Raw genomic sequence first — 22,356 nt, forward strand, 5'->3', positions numbered from 1 at the left:
TGCTATTTCCTCAACAAGTATATCTGAGGAATGAAACAAATTAAATAATAGATGTATATTGGAATGTTGTTTGAAATTGTATTCTCTAACTGAATCATGTAAGAAAAATATTGGATTTTTCTGAAACAAAATGAACATTCTTGGATTTTTCTGAAACAAAATTAACATTCTTTTTACTGCAATTAGATTTCAATAGCAAATCTCCACCCACCTTATTTGGAGGAGCCAATTTGAGTTTTAGTCCACAGACAATAAAGACTTGTCACTGTCATAAGGTTAGTATAAAATGAATTGTTTTGATGTTGTCTGATAAAGTCACTTAAAGGGACAAGAAACCTATATTTTTAAATTCATGATTTAGAAAGAGTATGCAATTTTAAACAACTTTCCAATTATCTTCTATTATCTAATTTACTTAATTCTCTTGATATCATTTGTTGAAAAGCATATCTAAATAGGCTCAGTAGCTGTTGACTGGTGGCTGCACATAGATACCTTGTGTGATTGGCTCACACATGTGCATTGCTATTTCCTCAACAAGGATATCGGAGGAATGAAGCAAATTAAATAATAGAAGTATATTGGAATGTTGTTTGAAATTGTATTCTCTAACTGAATCATGTAAGAAAAATATTGGATGTCATGTCCCTTTAACCCCTTGAGTGCTAATGACGGCTCTGAGCCGTCACAGAGTTTCTCAGTCTGGTGCTAATGACGGCTCAAAGCCGTCACTAGCACTCTCCCAACTTGAGGGAGATCTGGGGGCTCCCACCCGCTCCTACCCCGGCGATCGGTTCTGCATAATGCCAGGCATCGTCGAGGCTTCCCGTTTTGCGTTGTGACATCATGCGCAATAACGTGATGACGTCACCGTGCAACTTTATTTAACATTAACAATGTTAAATATAGGAGCAGGGGGCATGCTGCTTAGAAGCCTGTATCTCAGGCATCTAAGCAGCTACAGACCCCCAAGACCCACCATCGCCTAACCTTTCCAACAGTGTAAGTCTAGGGGATCTGAATTAATTTAAATTAAAAAAAAATATACATTTTTAAAAATATAAAATAAAAAAAACCTTTAAAAAAACCTTAGCACCCAGGTGGGAAAATGCTTAGCACTCAAAGGGTAAAAGACAGATATACAGCAGAGAAAGCCTTGAGGAGTCAGCAGGGTGCTGTTCATTTTCTAATAATTAGATATTGCTCAATTTAATTTTGAGAGCTAAAATTACATGACACGGGTGCAAAATAAATCACAAAAACATTGTTTCCTTACACATAACTAAACATTTTATATAAACCGCTCAAGGTGTTTACTGTCCCTTTAACTTGTAGGCTGTTTGCAGGTGGTTTATTTAAAGCTCACAATACACTTATTTACCTGACAGAAAAAGTAATGTTTGCTGCAAACAGAATTTACATCCTGGTGAGATTCACTATTACCTTCTATATTGAATCATGTAAGACTTAAAAGCAAGGCATCATAAGTGTGAAAACCTAACTGGAAAATATCACCTGAACATCTCTATGTAAAAAAGGAATCTGTTTTACCTCAAAATGTCCTCAGTAGCCACATCCCATTGTGAAATGGACTTTAAAAGGGACACTGAACCCAATTTTTTTTCTTTAATGATTCAGATAGAACATGCAATTTTAAGCAACTTTCTAATTTACTCCTATTATCATTTTTTCTTTGTTCTTTATTTATCTTTGTCTTTATTTGAAATGCAAGAATGTAAATTTAGGAACTGGACCATTTTTGGTTCAGAACCTGGGGAGGGCTTGCTGATTGGAGGCTAAATGTATCCACCAATCAGCAAGCACTACCCTGGATGCTGAATAAAAAATGGGCCGACTGCTAAGCTTAAATTTATGCGTTTACAAATAAAGATACCAAGAGAACGAAGAAAAATTGATTCAAAAGTTGCCTAAAAATACATACTCAATCAGAATCGTGAAAGAAAAAAAAAACGTGTGTTTAGTGTCCCTTTAAGTTGTCAACAAGGAGGCATGCCCCATGACTTGCAAGTCAGTTACTTTATTTCCCTCCTCAGTTTAAAGGGACAGTAAACAGCAGAATTTTTGTTGGTTAAAAATGTAGATAATCCCTTTATTACACATTCCTCAATTTTGCATAACCAACAGTTATAATAATATACTTTTTACCTCTGTGATCACCTTGTATCTATGCCTCTGCAAACTGCCCCCTTATTTCAGTTCTTTTGACAGACTTGCATTTTTAGTAAAGTTTAAGTAACCAGGCGGTTACACAAAAAGAGTACACATAAAAGCACTCACTCCCTCATTGGCGTGTAAAGGTGTGGCGTTGTGTGCATGAAAAATAAGGACACATTAAAAACATAACACTTTAATAGATTGATTAAAAATTGGGCACACTTAAAAACACTAGAGAACTATTAGGGAATACTGGATAATAGATCTGAGATAGTATCTGTCCACGTGAAATAATGGTGGAGATTGGTCAGGTATTCTGTGAGCAGAACTGGGGTCTCAATTATATTATATAGATAGCCCAGGTGTGAAATAAGTATATTGGTATTAATGCAGACACTGGTCAACACACGCGGGACTAATAAATGAAATCAAGTCCAATCGTATTATATGCAGAAAATTCTATGACATTATCTACTGTCCTAGTACTATTCACATAATAATATAGTGTACTGTCAGAGAATCTGAAGATGTCTATGTGAAACGTCCTGTGAAAAATTATGTATTGTTACAATAGGGGATGCTGGTCTGTAGCCAAGCTGGGTGGTATATGGAGCAACAGTAATGATTGTATCAACTATATTCTAAAAGCTTTCAGTACATGATAATTAACTATATTTTTAGGGTATTATAAGGACTGGTTACATAAGTTGTGCAAATTTATAGCAGAACTAAGTCATGAACTCAGAATTCTGCAATGATACTGTATCATATCACTGTATTCCAATGTTGATGGTATACAGCACTTTAGTATCCAGTGGTGCACGGTGTAGGGGGACAGCTGCAGTTTCCCCTGGTCAAACTATGTTACTACAAAAGTATCATAATCACTGGCACACAGCTTTCCTTATAACCCATTGTTAATATATCGAGCAGTACGTATAGTTTAATATTTACTCTGTTACTACAACTAGCGACAGCACAAACGGAGTTATATGTGGTCTTAGAGTTACTCTTAATGCAATAATGTTATAAGTACCAGGCTGTAATTTAGCCAGGCTCAATATTACTAACATTAACTCTTGCAAGATCTCTGGTAACCTTAAAATTATTCATTTGAATGGTGAACAACTTTTCAGTATTGCAAGTAATACTTTAACATCGTAATACAATAACCTTATTACATCACTATATAGCCTCTATATTTGACTACTTCAGTGATTAACCCATTAATAAACTTCTAGTTTAAACTGTACAACGCTTACAAATAGCTTTCTCAGGAAGGCATTTCAATATTTTTCACACTGTTAACCTGAGTTTTCAGGCTATTCTAATTAATTTTGCTACTATTATAGTTGATACAATCATTACTGTTGCTCCATATACCACCCAGCTTGGCTACAGACCAGCATCCCCTATCGTAACAATACATCATTTTTCACAGGACGTTTCACAGACATCTTCAGATTCTCTGACAGTACACTATATTATGTGAATAGTACTAGGACAGTAGATAATGTCATAGCATTTTCTGCATATAATACGATAGGACTTGATTTAATTTATTAGTCCCGCGTGTGTTGACCAGTGTCTACATTAATACCAATATACTTATTTCACACCTGGTCTATCTATATAATATAATTAAGACCCCAGTTCTGCTCACAGAATACCTGACCAATCACCACCATTATTGCACGTGGACAGATACTATCTCAGATCTATTATCCAGTATTCCCTAATAGTTCTCTAGTGTTTTTAAGTGTGCCCAATTTTTAATCAATCTATTAAAGTGTTACGTTTTTAATGTGTCCTTATTTTTCATGCACACCACGCCACACCTTTACACACCAATGAGGGAGTGAGTGCTTTTATATGTACTCTTTTTGTGTAACCGCCTGGTTACTTAAACTTTACTGTGAATCAGTACACAGCACCCAAGGGCTACAGTTACTACCATTAAGGCCATTTCTTTGACTACTAACCAGCCCATCCCTCAATATTCAAAGTAGTGCCATCACACATCCTTTCCCTTTGAAGACTTGCATTTTTAGCCAATCATTGCTGACTCCTAGGAGCTTCACGTGCCTGAGCTCAATGTTACCTATGTGAAACACATGAACTAACGCCCTCTAGTGGTGAAAAACTGGCAAAATGCTTTCAGATTAGAGGCAGTCTTCAAGGTCTAAGAAATTAGCATACATACCTCCTAAATTTAGCTTTCAACTAAGAATACCAAGAGAAAGCAATATTGGTAAAAGTAAATTGGAAAGTTAATTAAAATGACATGCCCTATTTAAATCATGAAATATTTTTTTTACTCTATTGTCCCTTTAAGGAAGTTTACTATGAAATCTTGTGAGATTAGTAAAGCACTGATTATGGTAACTGCTAATTGGAATACATTTTTAAAAATAGGCATATCATTTAGACCCAAGCTCCTGAAAATATGCGTAACCAGCCATCCTAAATTACTATAATCTCCCCCTAGTTGTACCTCTTTTCCTCGTTCAGTTTGTGCCCTGGACCCGCACTTTTGAATTTGACGTCAGTCTTAATTCCTTGAAATAATTTCTTCATGTCAGCGATTTATTTCCAGAAAAGATGGCAGCCCTAGCGTACAGGGGATAAGTGGCTTGTGACTCTGGGGTTTACTTTTTAAAAAGATAAACAAACTAGTTTACAACACAGTAAGATAATGAAATCTAGACATTCGACTACTTGTGACAGCTCTTGTGTTTAACGCGAAACGTAAGCAACTTCCGGGATTCTGATAATTGTAACCCGGAACTGACTCGATTTTCTCTAGGAAGTGACGTTTGTTTAAAGCGATAACGTCCTGCATGATGTATATCACGGGCTGTTATTCTCGTCACGTGACCTCACACCCCCTTCGCTTTGCTTTCCGAGTGGAACGCCTACCATGGCAAGTCTGCGAATTAGAGAACTGGCTCCTAGGAGAGCGGCACATACACTAACCAGTCAGAATTCAGGGGTGGGATTTCCGTCGAAGAGAGCGAAAGAGTAAGGGGGGATTCTGAGCAGAGGCCGGAGCCGCGGTCGTACAGTTACAGTCATGCCGCACAGCTTTAAGCCCGGGGATCTGGTGTTCGCCAAGATGAAAGGATACCCGCACTGGCCGGCCCGGGTAAGAGAATGAAGGGGACACTATGGAAATCAAGTCATATGAAATTACTCCACTGCCAAGTTGTATGGAGCCTATTAACTAAACTATATGAGATATTCTCAATGATCTACACATTTTGCAAAGACATTGTAGCAATCGGATCACTTTATCTTAATGTACAGCCATCATTTCATTCATATTTTATGAAAGAAGTCCGCAACCAAGTTATATGGAGCCTGCTTACTACACTGCAAAATACAGAGTTTGCAGATAATATTGTAGCAATTCGATCACTTTATCTATTTGGAATGTAATTATTTCATTCGTATTAAATAATGATTCTGAAAAGGTAATAACTTTGCAGTAGCTGAACAGATTTGGCTGAAAATGTCAGTTTACTTTACACATCGCAGTCAACACAATTGTATCAAATAGATTATGAAGGTGAAGGGAATATTCCCATGGGCTGCAGGAGATGGCAGTTCTCCACATGCTAAATACATATGCAAAACACCCAAGTCTGTAAATAGAAGCTCAGTGGGAAGGAAGAATGAATGGACATATTAGTTTGGTTGCACCTGACAAGTTAGCTATGTTTATTTGCCCTTGGGGCTCATGATCTATATTTTAAAAGGGCATGAATATGAAAATGCTTTAATGTGTCATAGTATTTTATTATTGCACTTTTGTTTTCATTGATATGTTTATTCCCCGCAAAATGTGTTAAACACATAGTTAAAGTCAGCTCCACAGCAGCAATGCATTACTGGGAGCTAGCTGAACGCATGGGGTGAGCCAATGACAAGAGGCATATACGTGCATGCCACCATTTGCCAGCTAGCTCCCAGTAGTGCATTGATGGTCTTCAGCCACAACAAAGAATACCAAGAGAACAAAATCCATTTAATAATAGAAATACATTAAAAAGCATCTTAACATTGTGTGTTATACGTGAACCATGAACATTTCATGTCCCTTTATTAGGTCTAATCAATAAGTTTGAGGCTTTGAGTGTTTTGCAAAGTGAATGAGCTTCAGGTATAAAACGATCACACAATAATGTTTTGTTTTCCTCAGATTGATGATGTCAATGATGGGGCAGTGAAACCTCCACCCAACAAATATCCTATATTCTTTTATGGGACTCATGAGACGTAAGTAACTGCCTTGTCGGCTCTTTCAGCCTTCAATTTTAAGACAAAACTATATTAGGTTTATGTGCTTGTCACCCATTTTGTCTTCATTTCTACATGCACAAACTTCTGATCGCTTCTTTCCCCCACTTCATGCATAGAGCCTTCCTAGGGCCCAAGGATCTGTTCTTATATGAAAAGTATAAAGATAAATATGGAAAACCTAACAAGAGAAAGGGTTTTAATGAAGGATTGTGGGAGATCCAGAGTAATCCACAAGCCAGCTACAGCATACCACCACCGGTGAGTGCCCTCCTTGCATTTCCCTCAGCTGTTCTGTGTATTCAAAGTATGCCTTCCTATGGTGAATTTGGCTGTGTAACCCAGTGAATATAGACATTCATATGGTTGTTTGCTACAGTCATCTAAGACTGTTCCATTCCCTTGATTTTACCCTGTGCTTTTATCCTTAGGCGGTGAGTTCCTCCGACAGTGACGTGCCAGAGGAAAATGCAGCAGTAAATGATGCTGGGGGAGATGATGCTATCCCTTCCAAACCACCCACAACTCCTGGGGCATCCAGTGAGGATGAAGAGGAGGAAGAAGGCAGTGAGAAAGGAGCAGTGAAGAGGAAAGTTCCTGTAGCGAAGGTACTGATAGCCACTTGGCAAAATGTAATGATGTTTTGTGGGACTTGGTAGGACTTCCCTCTGTTGCCATATAATCAGTGCTCTTCTGCTGATATAGATCAAGGGTGGTGAAACTTTTGAGAGCATGTGACCAGATTGGCAATAATTTGCTAAAAAAACAACCAGTTTGCAGACCGTATAGTGTTAGGGATCTATTTATCATGATGTGAATGTCCTGATCTGTTGCCGACACGCTCATTTCAGCCTGCAACTGATATTTATAGAGCAGCTTTTTAAACTGCTGCTTCCTAAACCCTCTCCACTGACTGGGGTTAAATTCATCCAACAACTAAGACTCATTTGAATGAAGTAATTGACAAGCCATGCTCTTGCACAATTGGTTGCTCAAGCAATATTAAATATAAGGAACAAATGTGCCCCACAATTTGAGATGAAATGGGAACATGTTAACAACATGTGAACCTTGTCCATCTGCAAGTTGATATATCTAGCCCTTAGTGTTGGTCAGTGGCAGCACTATATGCTGTGTACCAATATAATTTTTTTGCATGCATCTTGGACAAGCAAACCTAGGTTTTTCTACCTCACTGACGAGGCCCAATGAAGGCCGAAACAATCGTCTGGAGTTGCTGTGTTCCTTGTTCAGAGAGGAATTGCCTGGTATTTCGGCATTGGACTGACCGAAATAGGTGGGATCAGACTAATATACTACAGGAAAGTTCTACTCTGTGAAAAAGCATTACTGGTGGTAAATCGCCATAGGACAGACTAACAATGCAATTGAGCTGGTTGTTCGTTCCTGTGAGTGCATTTCTGTGTGTGTGTGTGTGTGTGTGTGTGTATATGTGTATATATATATATATATATATATATATATATATATATATATATATATATATATATATATATATATATATATATATATATATATATGTATATATATGTATATGTGTGTGAATGTATATGTATATGTGTGTGAATATATATTTGTGCTCATATGTTTGAGATATATATATATATATATATATATATATATATACAGGTATACCCCGCTCATACAGCGGGTTAGGGACCGGAGCCCCGCTGTAAAGTGAAAACCGCCTTAAAGTGAAACAAGGCAGTTTTAGCTTTCTTTTCACTTGCCAGTGTGTTTAAAAACTTGAAAACATGTTGGAACTAACATATATTAGGTGTGCAATAGTGCTACGTTTAGTTTAACACTAGCACAGTATTCAATTAGTATTTAATAAATACTGTACCTGTAAAATAGTGACAATTACTGTAGTACAATTTGCCAATTGCACTGTAATGCTGTAAACAGAGTGAACTTTGCATAACAAAATGGAGCCAGTCACCTTTCTTGCAATATCACAATGATTACAGCACTGTTTCAAAATTCTTGGAGGTTGAACTTCAGCTCCACAGAGCGCTGTATTAGCGTAGCGCTGTAAAGTGAGGTATACCTGTGTGTGTGTGTGTGTGTGTATATATATATATATATATATATATATATATATATATATATATATATATATATATATATATATATATATATATATATATATATATATATATATATCTCGGACTGATTCTCTGTGTTTTAAAATGATGGTAAACATACTGTTTCAGAATAATATATTTAAAATCTGTGCTGTTTATTTTATTTATGTCTGTGAATTTAAATTGATATATATTTGCTGGAATAGTTAAATTCTGATCTGTAATTTACTTTAAGCTCCACTTGATGTGCTCTCTTTTTTCTTGCGGTGACCTTTTCACCACTTAGCTAATATTCTTGCTAGCCATATGGCTTGCATAAATCTATGGGTTTACTGATGTTTCAAAGCTGCTCATACCCTCTGATCACCTTCAATTTATGATGAGAACAGTCCTTGTGTGCATGCATGTGCATGAGTGGTATTTGAAACACTATAAATTGTTTGAGGTATGTTTATGTATTTATGCTGATGAAGGGGTTGTGAACCCCGAAAACGTTCCAATAAAGGAGTTTGTGAAAGTCCTGCGAGTGCATTTACATTTGTCTTATATGCTTCCTATATTTGCACCCAGGCTGTTATCTCTTGGTGGGCTGAACTGGAAATTGGATGGATATATATATATATATATATATATATATATATATATATATATATATATATATATATATATATATATATATATATATATATATATATATATTTCAATGTAGTGCACTCTCACTTGCCAACCCAGACACAGACCAGGGTGCTTAACGGAATGAATAATATGAATAAGCACTCGCTGGATTTCAAAACCACAAAAATTTATTCGGCAGTGACGTTTCGGGGCATTCACCCCTTCACTGCCGAATAAATTTTTGTGGTTTTGAAATCCAGCGAGTGCTTATTCATATTCAGATTATATATATATATATATATATATATATATATATATATATATATATATATATATATATATATATATATATATATATATATATATATATATATATATATATATAAAATTCTCTAGTAATATTAATGAGGAATGAAGTCATCAACAATGCCATGTGTGATTTAATCAGTGATTTAATTGATATTGTCATGTGTGACGTAATCAGTGATATTATTGTTGATACCATGCAAAGCTCCCAAGGAGGGAGTAGGAACACTTTTAAACGTTTGATAGAAAACTTTTGGTTTAAATGTCATCTTTGTCCCAATTAATTTCCTAAGAAATTAAAATAAATATAAGCTTATTCTTACGGCTCATAATAAAAATATCTTGTTTCAATAGTTATCATATAAGATTGAATTTTTCATGGTTACTTGAATAATGAGGTTATATCTCTTTAAAAGCCCCAAATACAGCTAATTTATATATGTGACCGCTGTACAATATTATCATAGTTTAATTCTGTTAATGTTCAAAATCTTATTTCACTATTATTTTAAAGGGACACTAAACCCAATTTTTTTATTTCATGATTCAGATAGAGCATGCAATTTTAAGCAACTTTCTAATTTACTCCTTTTATAAATTTTTCTTCGTTCTCTTGCTATCTTTATTTAAAAAGCAGGAATGTGATGCATAGGAGCCGGCCCATTTTTGGTTGAGAACCTGGGTTATGCTTGCTTATTGGTGGGTAAATGTAAGCCTCCAATAAGCAAAGCACTATCCATGGTGCTGAATCTAAAATGGGCTGGCCACTAAGATTTACATTCCTGCTTTTAAAATAAAGATAGTAAGAGAACGAAGAAAAATTGATAATAGGGGTAAATTAGAGCATTACATTTTCAGCAACTTTCTATCTGAATCATGAAAGAAAAAAATTGGGTTCAGTGTCCATTTAATATACGATTTAATTTGTAACAGATACTAAAAATATAGATAACAATGTTATATTGTTGTAGCAATCATGTATCTATCACTGCTATTCAGAGATCTCAATATTTCTCCTACAATTGAAGGGGCAGTCAACACCAGAATTGTTGTTGTTTTTAAAATATAGATAATCCCTTTATTACCCCTTCCCCAGTTTTGCACAACCAACCCTGTTATATTAATATACTTTTTACCTCTGGGATTACCTTGTAGCTAAGCATCTTCTGGCAGCCCCTTGATCACATGACTTTTTATTTATTATCTATTGACTTTCATTTTTGCCAATTAGTAGTGCAGGGTCTGCCACGGGCGTGATCACAATGTTATCTATATGGTTTACATGAAATAGCTCTTCCCTGTTGTGAAAAGCAAATACAAATGGGCTTAGAAAGTATTATATGAGCCTTCCTAGGTTTAGCTTTCAACTAAGATAACCAAGAGTAACCAAGTATAATCCTATGTAATCAAATTTTAAAGGGACATTGAAGACAAAATTAAACTTTTGTGTTTCAGATAGGGCATGCAGTTTTAAACAACAATCTAACTTACTTATATCATCAAATTTGCTTTATCTTGGTATTCTTTGTTAAAAGCTTTGAGTAGGAACCCGTGGGAGGTGAAAAATGTGTAAGAGATGTTAATGGAATTGTTCTTCCTTGTGCAATTATAACTTAAAACCTATTTTAATAAAGTGTATATTTTTTTTAAGCCTTTGGATTGTGACAGTCCTCATTGTTTCCTTTGTTAAAAGATAAACCTAGGTAGGCTCATAAACTGATTTCTAAGCAGTTGAATGCCGCCTCTTATCTCAGTGCATTTTGTCAGTATTTCAGTTAGGCAGTGCCAGTTCATGTGTGCTATATAGAGATCATTGTGCTCATTCCCATGGAGTTATTTGAGTCAGCACTAATTAGCTAAAATGCAAGTCTGTCAAAAGAACTGAGATAAGAGGCAGTCGGCAGAGGCTTAGATACAAGGTAATCACAGAGCTAAAAAGTATATTAAAATGATGGTTTAAAAAAAAACGCTAGGATTTACCATCACTAAAAATAATGTGGAGTTTTATTGATCATTTAGTAAGAAAAGAAAAAACAAAAAACTCATCCTGTCTTTGCCCATGGCACAGTGCTCTTTTACCAGTGAGGTGACTTTTCCACTTCTAAACCAATAGCCGTGCTAGCATACAGAACACTGTCAGATGACAAGTACGGCTATTGGTTTAGAAGTGGAAATGTCCCTTCATTGGTTAAAAAGCGGTGTGCCGTCGGCGGCCTGAGGCTCTAACTTTTGCAAGCTGCTGTGGCACAGACAGGGTGAATTTAGCTCCATTTTTTTTTAACTAAATGTTCAATGAAACTCCACATTATTTTTAGTGATGGTAAATCCTAGCTTTTTTTTTTTTTAAACGCTTGGATTTACCATCACTTTAACATAACTGCGTTTTTTTATGCAAAACTGGGGAATGGGTAATAAAGGGGTTATCTATCTTTTTAAACAATAAAAATTTAAAGCACACTGTCCCTTTAGGTATACAATTACTATGACTGGCTGTCACACTGATTGTATACTCGGTTACTGTACTGCTGATTGCAGCGTGTATCTCATGAATGGAGGCTTCCCACTGACAGGCATGGGATCACAGGGACACCCTGTCCCTGCAATTGCTAGCCTCTATCTTATGCTATTTCTCCACTGCCTCACTACTTAGGCATGCAGAAATAGAACGGTTGCACTGACAGGGCTGAGACGGGTGCGCTAACGACCCAGGACACAGCCAACATACAGGGTACGGCAATGGTCGTTAAGGAAGTTTTACTATGAAATCTTGCGAGATTTCAGTAAAATCCCATAAGATCACCATAAAGCACTGATTATACTTATTGTAGGCTGCCCCTGCTGACAGACTCCGGAACTTCAGCTACAGTGATAATGTTAATTGGTGACATAATTGACCAACTGTACAGCCATCATGAAAATACATTCAGGCATGTCAGCTGTAGAACTTGACACAAATCACAATTATAAGTCAATGGAATTTTTCTAAAAAAAAATAACACTTTTTTTTCTACTTTAAAGGGACAGTCTTGTCCAAAATAAACTTTCATGATTCAAATAGAGAATGCAATTTTAAACAATTTTCAATTTTACTTGTATCACCAATTTTGCTTTGTTCTTTTGCTGTTCTTAGTTGAAAGCTAAACCTAGGAGGTTCATATGTTAATTTCTAAGCCCTTGAAGGCCGCCTCTTCTCTCAGGGCATTTTGACAGTTTTTCACCACTAGAGGGTGTTAGTTCGTGTGTGTCATATAGATAACACTGTACTCACGCACGTGGAGTTCAGAAGAGCCAGCTCTGATTGGCTAAAATGGATGTCTGTCAAAAGAACTGAAAAAGGGGGCAGTTTGCAGAGTATTAGATACAGTATAATCACAGAGTGTATTTATATAACTGTGTTGGTTATGCAAAAGTAGGGAATAGGGATTATCTATCTTTTTAAACAATAAAAATTATGGTGTAGACTGTCCCTTTTTAAATACATTTTAAAATGGCTTGACCAATTTAATTGAAATTTGGCAGTTTTGTAGTCACTAGTAATAGCTACAAAACTGCAACATTTCAGCACAATATTTTTTTTGTTTCAAAGTTATGAAATTTAAGATTTAAATTAAAAAGAAACTTTGTTCAAACTTAAAAGGAAACTAAACCCAGATTTTTTGTAAATGTTTCTTCATTGTCCTGGTATCTTCATTTGTAAAAGCATGTAAGCTTAGGAGCCTGTTCATTTTTGGTTCTGCACTTGGGTAGCGCTTGCTAAATGTAGTCGCCAATAAGCTAGCGCTATCCAGGGTTCTGAACCTAAAATTGGCGGGCTCCTAAGCTTTACATTCTTGCTTTTCAAATAAAAATAGCAAATGAATGAAGAAAAAATAATAGGAGTAAAATTTGCTTAAAATTTGCATGCTCCTATCTGAATTAATGAAAGAAAAAAATCTGGGTTTTGTATCCCTTTAACCCCTTAACGACACACTTCGTACAGGGTACGTCTTGCACAAACTGGTCTTTAAAGACCAGCAACATACCCTGTACGACATTAGGGGTTTAAAGCGACTGGAAGCGATCCTGATCACTTCCAGACGCTTTCCGGTTATTGCAGTGATGCCTCGATATCGAGGCATCCTGCAATAAAAATATTTCCCCATCCAATGCAGAGAGAAGCTACTCTGTGGCCCTCTCTGCACCGGACATCGATGGCCGAAAATCGTTGGTGGGTGGGCGGCCATCTCTGGCTACTTTGATTAAGAGGGGGTGGGGTCGCCGGGGGTGGCGTGTGGGCGCGTGCACAGGGATGGAGCGGGTGGGAACCGCTGCACTACAGTAAAAATGTATACTTATAAGTGGGAGAAAGGGGAGAGGGAATGGGTTAATTAAATAGCTAAGGGATCTGGGAGGGGGTGAGGGGATGGTCTTTGGGGGGGGGGAAGCTACACTACAGGAAAAAAAAGTTAAAAAAAAAAATAATCTATTTTTGTATAAACTGGGTACTGGCAGACAGCTGCCAGTACCCAATATGGCTCCAAATAAGGTAGAGGAGGAGGGTTTAAAAGCTGTTTGGGGGGGGGGATCAGGGAGGTTGGGGGTTAAGGGGGGACCCTACACAGCAGCATATGTAAATATGCTATTTAAAAAACCTTTTTATTTTAGTACTGGCAGACTTTCTGCCAGTACTTAAAGGGACACTGAACCCAATTTTTTTTTTTTTTCGTGATTCATATAGAGCATGCAATTTTAAGCAACTTTATCATTTACTCCTATTATCGTTTTTTCTTCTTTCTCTTGCTATCTTTATTTGAAAAAGACATTTAAGCTTTTTTTTTATTAGTTCAGAACTCTGGACAGCACTTTGTTATTGTTGGATGAATGTATCCACCAATCAGCAAGAATTACCCAAGTTGTTCAACAAAAATGGCCCGGGATCTTAACTTACGTTCTTGCATTTCAAATAAAGTTACCAAGAGAATGAAGAAATTATAGGAGTAAATTAGAAAGTTGCTTAAAATTTCATGCTCTATCTGAATCACGAAAGAAAAAAATTGGTTTCAGTTTCCCTTTAAGATGGCGGGGACTATTGTGGGGTGGGGGAGGGTTCAGGGGGTGTGATGTGTCAGGTGGGAGGCTGATCTCTACACTAAAGCTAAAATTAACCCTGCATGCTCCCTACAAGCTATCTAATTAACCCCTGCACTGCTGGGCATAATACATGTGTGGTGCGCAGCGACATTTAGCAGCATTCTATTTACCAAAAAGCAACCCCAAAGCCATATATGTCTGCTATTTCTGATCAAAGGGGATCCCAGAGAAGTATTTACAACCATGTGTGCCATAATTGCACAAGCTGTTTGTAAATAATTTCAGTGAGAAACCTAAAGTTTGTGAAAAAGTGAACGATTTTTTTTTATTTGATCGCATTTGGCGGTGAAATGGTGGCATGAAATAGACCAAAATGGGCCTAGATCAATACTTTGGGTTGTCTACTACACTAAAGCTAAAATTAACCCTACAAGTTTCCTAATTAACCCCTTCACTGCTGGGCATAATACATGTGTGGTGCGCAGCGACATTTCGCAGCCTTATTATTACCAAAAAGCAACACCAAAGCCATATATGTCTATTTCTGAACAAAAGGGATCACAGAGAAGCATTTACTACCATTTATGCCATACTTGCATAAGTTGTTTGTAAATAATTTCAGAGAGAAATCTAAAATTGTGAAAAAAAATTACGTTTTTTTTTATTTTATTATTTGATCGCTTTTGGCGGTGATATGGTGGCATTAAATATACCTAGATGGGCCTAGATCAATACTTGGGATTGTCTACTACACTAAAGCTAAAATTAACCCTAGAAGCTCCCTACATGCTCCCTAATTAATCCCTTCACTGCTGGGCATAATGCACATGTGATGCGCAGTGGCATTTAGCGGCCTTCTAATTGCTAAAAAGCAACGCCAAATCCATATGTCTGCTATTTCTGAACAAAGGGGATCCCAGAGAAGCATTTACAACCATTTATGCCATAATTGCATGCGTTGTTTGTAAATAATTTCATTGAGAAACCTAAAATTTGTGAAAAAGTGAAAACAATTTGATCGCATTTGGCGGTGAAATGTTGGCATGAAATATACCAAAATGGGCCTTGATTAATACTTTGGGATGTCTTCTAAATAAAATATATATACATGTCAATGGATATTCATGGATTCCTGAAAGATATCAGTGTCCCGATGTAACTAGCACTAATTTTGAAAAAAAGTGGTTTGGAAAAAGCAAAGTGCTACTTGTATTTATGGCCCTATAAGTTGCAAAGAACATTTAAACATTGGGTATTTCTAAACTCAGGATAAAATTTAGAAAATATTTAGCATGGGTGTTTTTTGGTGGTTGTAGATGTGTAACAGATTTTGGGCGTCTAAGAAAAAGTGTGTTTGGTATCTTTAGAAAGTACGTTTAATGTCGAGAAAAACGCTATATAATGTGTGGGTACAGTAAATGAATAAGAGGAAAATTACAGCTAAACCCAAACACTACAGAAATGTAAAAATAGCCCTGGTCCTTAAAGTGAATGTAAATTTTGATGTTAAAGTGCCTAGTTTTTAAAAATTTGATTAAAAACAGGGGCACGAGTAGTCGGGGCGGCGTACCAAGATGGCCAGGGACACTGATACTGCTCTGTCTCAGCTCGTGTTATAGCAAGAATTAGTGGTCACACTTTTAGCCATCCATATCACCCTTGGCAAGCATTGTGCCCGGGTACCTACCAGGATCAAGATTTGACATCTCTTGGCCCCCGTGAAGTCATTAACAGAGAGAAGAGAGCTGGCGCAACATTACACACTGTTCACAATATAGTGAGGAACAGGCACAGAAATGGAAGCCTTTTCTATTGAAGGGGAACTCCGAGCCATGACTATTTCTCTTCAGGACCTGCTCCTACCAGCTCTGGATAAAATAGAACTCACACTACAGAAATTGCTGACGGAAACTCAAATCGGGAACTCCTTGAGCCCCTCTTCAACATGGCGCCAATCCACAGCAGAGGCGGCTCAGGATAATGTCCACAAGACTCCAGAGGTGCCCCAACCAGAGCATAATGTGGGTTTGCAGAGACAGCGGGCACACAATCCAGCTTTATTGGACACCGGCTTACTGGACCACCGCTCCCGCACCCAAGACAGAGCAGTAGAGATCGGCACAGTCATGGGAGATGGAGTGCCAGTGCCGAGGAATAGGGTAACAAAAAATTCATGTGCATCGCAGAGTGATACTGGTACTTACTTGTCTATCCAACAGTTGCGGAGGAGCGCACTCTATACAGCATGTCAGACATATGGCGACACAGTGATCCGAGAATCCAGTCCGTTTGTTACTCAGCTAGTGAATCCATCTGCAGCGGGACTGTCTACAGCTGCCTGCAGCCGCAGCTCCCACGTGGAGAATAATGGACGATACATTCGTAGGACAATGGGCATCGGCTGATTGCCAGTACAAATGAAGCCACTTAGTCAATCCAAATGTATCCCAGTAGATTAGAGATTCTTTGGATTTTGAATTTGTTTAAATTTCACATTTTATGTTACATATGGTACACCTTAATAAATCTGTGACAAGCACTATGTTAATTAGCTATTACTCCTGGGTAAAAGGCGTTTGTAAAAGCAAGGATCCAACATAACAAGGAATCCAGAGCGGTGTTGTACTAGTTGTATTTATACTCTTATCCTAGTGACAGTTCTTGTATAGTCTCTTAGACCCCATAGTTAAAGCAGCTCTATTTGAATGGGGATGAGCATTACCCTGCTGAACCTATAGCACTAATTATTTATCCACATTGCCTCTCTAGTACCTGAGACCGTAGGTTAAGTCTATTTTCTATTAAGTATCTAAAAGCATAGTTAATTGGGGTCTTGACCATAAGTGATCCTTTACTGGGATTCCTGCCAGTCTCACATAGCAAGAATAAATTCTGCATTCAAATCTTACGACCCTAAAACTTGATGACTAAGGATTGGGAATTTAGCAACTCAGCTTATCATATATCCTACGATTAAAACACAGTCTGACTCAGCCCTGTGTCTGTAAACTGTCACCAACACTTGACCATGTTATTGTTGTTCTGTCTGTTTTTTGTTTTGTTTTATTTTGTTGGTTTGTTTGTTTGCTGTTTAATGTTTAAAAAAAAATGAGACACATTGGTTCTGTCCCCTGGACCTGGAAATGAATTATTATACATAAGCCCATCGTATATGTGGGTGGAATCTCTCTATATGGATACAGGCTTAATCTCAGAAACAATAATGTAGAATACATCCTGTTTGGGTATCTTTTCACAGGTGAAATATGTATATTTGTGTCACTTAATTTTTTTCACTTTTTTCCTGTGATTTATGAAGCGCATTGTTGTATTGTAAATCTTCCTAGGGGAATCAATTGTAAACTGTATTTATTTCCTGTCTCTTAATAAAAAGAAATTAAAAAAAAAAAAAAAAAACGGGCACTTTAATTCATCAAAATTTACATTTCATTCCTGTTGTGAAAAAATACTTACCTTTTAATCTTGACAGCCGATCCAGCTTCCTCCACCCGTTTCAAAGCCTCTTCCTGGGCCTAAAATGAGGAATCCGACTTCCTCCAATCACGGCATTGAATCAGACACTGATTCCCCCGGAGGGGAAGCTGTGATTGGAGGATGATCTATCCATCATTTCTGATGTCAGAAATGGCTTGCGACGACTGGAGGACGCTGGAGCTGCTGTCAAGTTTAAAAGGTAAGTATTTTTTCACAACAGGAGTGAAATGTAAATTTTGATGAATTAAAGTGCCCCTGTTTTTAATCGAATTTTTAAAAACCGGGCACTTTAGCATCAAAATTTACATTCACTTTAAGGGAAAGAAATTGAAAAATGGCCTTGTCCTTAAGGGGTTAAACTATCAGGCAGCTATAATGTATAAAATGTATTCTTGATTTAAAACAATTTATAAAACCATTGCTTTAGATGTACGTTCATATATTGTACTTTTTAAATAATTATTTTTTTGCAGGTTTTAATAATTATATATTTATTTAATCTTTGGTTTAAGAGATGGTCATGATCAGACATTTCCTATTTGGTATGATACTCGCCCTTTTTGTAGTTAAAGCTACACAGCTGGTTACTGATATCAAGTATCCTTATCTGTATTGTAGGCTCCCGTCGCCAAACGTGTCAAACATTCGTCCAGTGAACAGGAGCCAGAGAGTATGTCGTCTTCTGAGGAGGAAGAGGTTTCAGACAGTGACCAAGTGAGATACTTAGAATGTTCTTGCTAGCCTAATTCATGGTTTTTGCACGTCATAGAAGTACTGCCATCATAAAAGGGACATTCTAGTGTATAATCTATTTTGTTTTACTTCAACATTGTTAAATTCATACTGCAAGTTGTACTTGCCACTTCAGATAAGGATACAGCTGTTGAGCAAATTAATAACAATCTTACATATATATGTTAGTCACTGTCTGTATGCTCATTTGGAGCAGAATGGGAATTTTTGAGAGGTTCAGCTTTGGTTATATGTTTAACGTTTTTGAACGAGTTAACTTCCATTATTCTACAATGTGTTTAAAAATAAAATGCTGTAATGAAATAGAACAATTTAGGTTTATATTTAGAAGGTCCCTTTTAAACTACGATTCAAAGTATCTTAAAAAAGTCATCACTCCTGCAACCCTTTAAACAGCAGCACTGACAGACATACATATGTCAGAAAATATTCCCTTTTGTCTTTCTTTCAAAACTCACAGAATTTTCCCACACTGAGTGCTTAGGTCTAATCCGCAGTAACTTCCTGCTTGAACTCTGGAGTGTGCATCCACATAGCAAAACTGCAATGGTGGGCTTTGCTAGACTAGAGGAAATATTCAGGGCTGTCTCAGGCAAAATGTATCTAACTCCGCACAGCTACTCTTTAATGAGAAATACAGACTTCACTGCAAACAGGTTTCCTTGGCAACTAGCAAGAATCCTCCCCTTTGTAACATAGATGAGGTTGAAAGAAGACAGAAGTCCATCTAGTTCAACCTATACAAATCCTAACTGATTTACAATAAAAGCTCCAGTTGAGCTTAATTTAATCCCATTAAAAAAGATGACCATTTTAACACAAGCAATCATATCCCTGAATTCTGTTTCTAGCCACTGCCAGCAATGTATATAAGATATTGGCATTCACTACCTCCATAGGTAATGAGCTCCACAATTTGATTTATCTTACAGAGATAAAAACTTTTACATTAGCGGAGATTAAATCTTCTTTCCACTAGCCCTAAATTGTGACCTCTTGTCACAAACCATTTCCTTGCAGTAAACAGAGCCAACAGGGCATTGAATATATTTATATTAAGTAATCATGTCACCTCTCAAGTGCCTTTTTCCTAGAGAAAACAGGCCCAGTTTGGCTAACCTTTCCTCAAAGCTTAAATTCTCCATTCCCCTTATTAGCTTTCTGGCCCTTCTCTGAACTTTTTTGAGATTCGTCCCCAGAACTGCACTCCATACTCAAGGTGAGGTTTTACCAGGGATATATATAGTGACAGAATTATGCTTTCCTCCCTTGCATCAATGCCTCTTTTAATACATGCTAGTATAAAGCCAGTGCCCTGCATTGTGCACCCATCTTCAGCTTGTTATCTATTAGTACTCCCAAATCCCTTTCCTCCTCTGTTTTGCTAAGTCTAGTCTGATTTAAATAATAGTTTGCTTATTTTTACTTACAAAATGAAGAAGCTTGCAAATTCCATTATTAAATCTCTTTTTCTTCTTAAATGGAGAGAGTCAACAGCTGCATTCATTAATTTTGGGAATTAAGAACCTGGCCACCAGGAGGAGGCAAAGACACCCCAGGCAAAGGCTTAAATACTCCTCCCACTTCCCTCATCGCCCTGTCTTTCTTTGCCTTTCGTCCCAGGAGGTTGGCAGAGAAGTGTCAGAAGTTTTTTTTTTTTGGAGGGTAGTACTCTTCGACATGGGACGGAAGTTTTAAGTAATCCTGTCAGTCTCTCAGTGAGGGCCTGGGTGAAAGTTAGAGTCCGGAGATGCAGGAAGAGTCTTTCTGCGAAACCATCCTGACTCATTTTAACAGCTCCATAAGCAATCAGCGTTGTCGAACTTCTCTTTGCTGCCTGCTTTCTTTTTTCAAGTCCATGGCAGAGGCAATGCTACTATCTGTCACACTTGAAGGGCCTTGTTCCTGTTTCCACGGCATAGATTCCAGTAAGATCGTTTCATTTTACTTCTTCAGGAATCTGTCATACAAATGTTTCCGGGGAGATGCCTACCTTGCGGGATTTACTAGATTATAGGGTCTCAGTGGAACTCCTTTTGTATCTTGGAATCAAGGGTTAATATCTCTTGAGGGGGATTATTGAACAGGGTTTTTTTAAATCTTGTTTATGTGATTCAATCTGCTTATGTGTAGTGTTAACCGGGCTCATGGTTTGGAACATAAAGGCCTTTGGAAGTGACGCAACCTTATGGTTGAGCACTCTTTTTTTTGGACTGTACGGTTCACCTTGTGACTGGGCGTGATTACGTTCTGGTCTTCCATTTCCGCATTCCTAACCGTGTGGCGACTTAGAAATTCTGGTCCCCAGGTGTATGGTTCATAGGAGGTGGTGAGTGCCCCAGCCATTGGGTGTCGGGTTCCGTTTGTTTTTTGTTTTCTTATAGTACATATTTGCATATTCTCTATCCAGTTATGGAGGATTCTGATGCTGAGACGGTTCAAATTTCAGATTTTTCGTCCTGTAAAGAATCCGGTTTGGCCTTGTTGACACGTATCAATCAGTTATGCTCGGTATGCTGTATTTGAGTGCCTTGTTCCCCAGGCTTGGGGAATCAAGGGACCGCTGAGCCATCCACCTCTGGGGGGCCCTGTCCTCCAAGAGGCGAGTTCCCTACTGCTTCCTCCTTCTACACATGCGGATAACCAAGATTATGTTTATTCCTCCTTGCAGGGCGGCTTGTTTCCCTCCCCCCCCCCCCCCCAGAGGTTGCAGCACGTTTTCGCTTCCACATATTTTTGCCGATTATTCGTCTGCAGACGAGTCCAGGCGTTTATTTGCGATTGTGCTCGTGCACTATTGTCCCAGGTCTTCCGGCCTTGGGAGGGCCTGTGCAGTTCCCTGTGGGTGTAGCTGTCCGAGTGTTGTGCCTTTCGTTACAGAATAGCGCCTTCGCATATTACTCAGACATGTTTTTCAGTTATTAGATGACCCTATCCTTAACGGATACGGGAATCCACAGTCTGCTACTTCGAATGGCTTACCTCATTAGACATGAGGGGATGAAGTAATCTCCTGATTGTCTGTCTGTTGTTGAGATCCTTCCCAGTTTTGTTGGAAGATCAGGGTTCTGTTTGGGCTGGTCCTGCAGGTAGGCCTGTTTCTTCTTGGGCGTTAACCTACGGGTTGCCTTATATTTTCTTTTATCCGATTAGGATGTCTTTTATTTTTGTTTATAGGTTTCCTTCGGGAACCTTCTGGGATCGATACTCACTGTTGCTTCTACGGAAGTTTAAGGGACATGTTAGTCCTATGTTTGTCTGTTATTCCTTCTTCTCCTCTGAGGGACGATTTATGAAACTTGACAGTTAGGACCCTAGCGGCAGGCTGGTCCTGTTTAGGTTTTTCTGTCTCGTGGATGTTCAGACACGTGGCGCCGTTTCTGCTTGGCTGGTCTGGTTGAGGCGCTGAGTGCTCATATTATCATTTGTGTTTCTTGGTTTTTGTTTCAACAAGTTCAGCTAAGCATTCTAGAAGACCTGTGGGTCCGTGAGGCAGGAAGGATTGTTTCAATCTTTATTAGCCCTCAATCTGGTT

General features: G+C 37.8%; 2 protein-coding genes across 3 annotated transcripts in view; one reads left to right on the top strand and one right to left on the bottom strand.

Moving 5' to 3' along the window:
• The window catches only part of UBXN6 (UBX domain protein 6), a gene marked incomplete at its 3' end in the record, with an annotated part of 289,209 nt that extends 284,243 nt beyond the window's left edge, over positions 1-4,966 (bottom strand). Inside the window, 1 exon segment of the mRNA XM_053703152.1 lies at positions 4,670-4,966. Within this exon segment, the coding sequence (XP_053559127.1) occupies positions 4,670-4,752 (83 nt within the window). The 5' untranslated portion in view covers positions 4,753-4,966.
• Positions 4,967-5,167: 201 nt separating this feature from the next.
• Positions 5,168-22,356, top strand: part of HDGFL2 (HDGF like 2) — a 159,888-nt gene continuing 142,699 nt past the window's right edge. The window contains exons 1-5 of one of the 2 annotated variants that reach the window (XM_053703155.1): positions 5,168-5,320; positions 6,377-6,453; positions 6,594-6,735; positions 6,906-7,082; positions 18,687-18,782. In XM_053703155.1, coding sequence (XP_053559130.1) covers positions 5,249-5,320; positions 6,377-6,453; positions 6,594-6,735; positions 6,906-7,082; positions 18,687-18,782 — 564 coding nt within the window. In that variant the 5' untranslated portion in view covers positions 5,168-5,248. The remainder of the gene's footprint in view (positions 5,321-6,376; positions 6,454-6,593; positions 6,736-6,905; positions 7,083-18,686; positions 18,783-22,356) is intronic. The other variant, XM_053703154.1, reaches the window with a different exon arrangement.

The sequence above is a fragment of the Bombina bombina genome, chromosome 2 (assembly GCF_027579735.1).
Source record: "Bombina bombina isolate aBomBom1 chromosome 2, aBomBom1.pri, whole genome shotgun sequence".
NCBI lineage: Eukaryota > Metazoa > Chordata > Amphibia > Anura > Bombinatoridae > Bombina > Bombina bombina.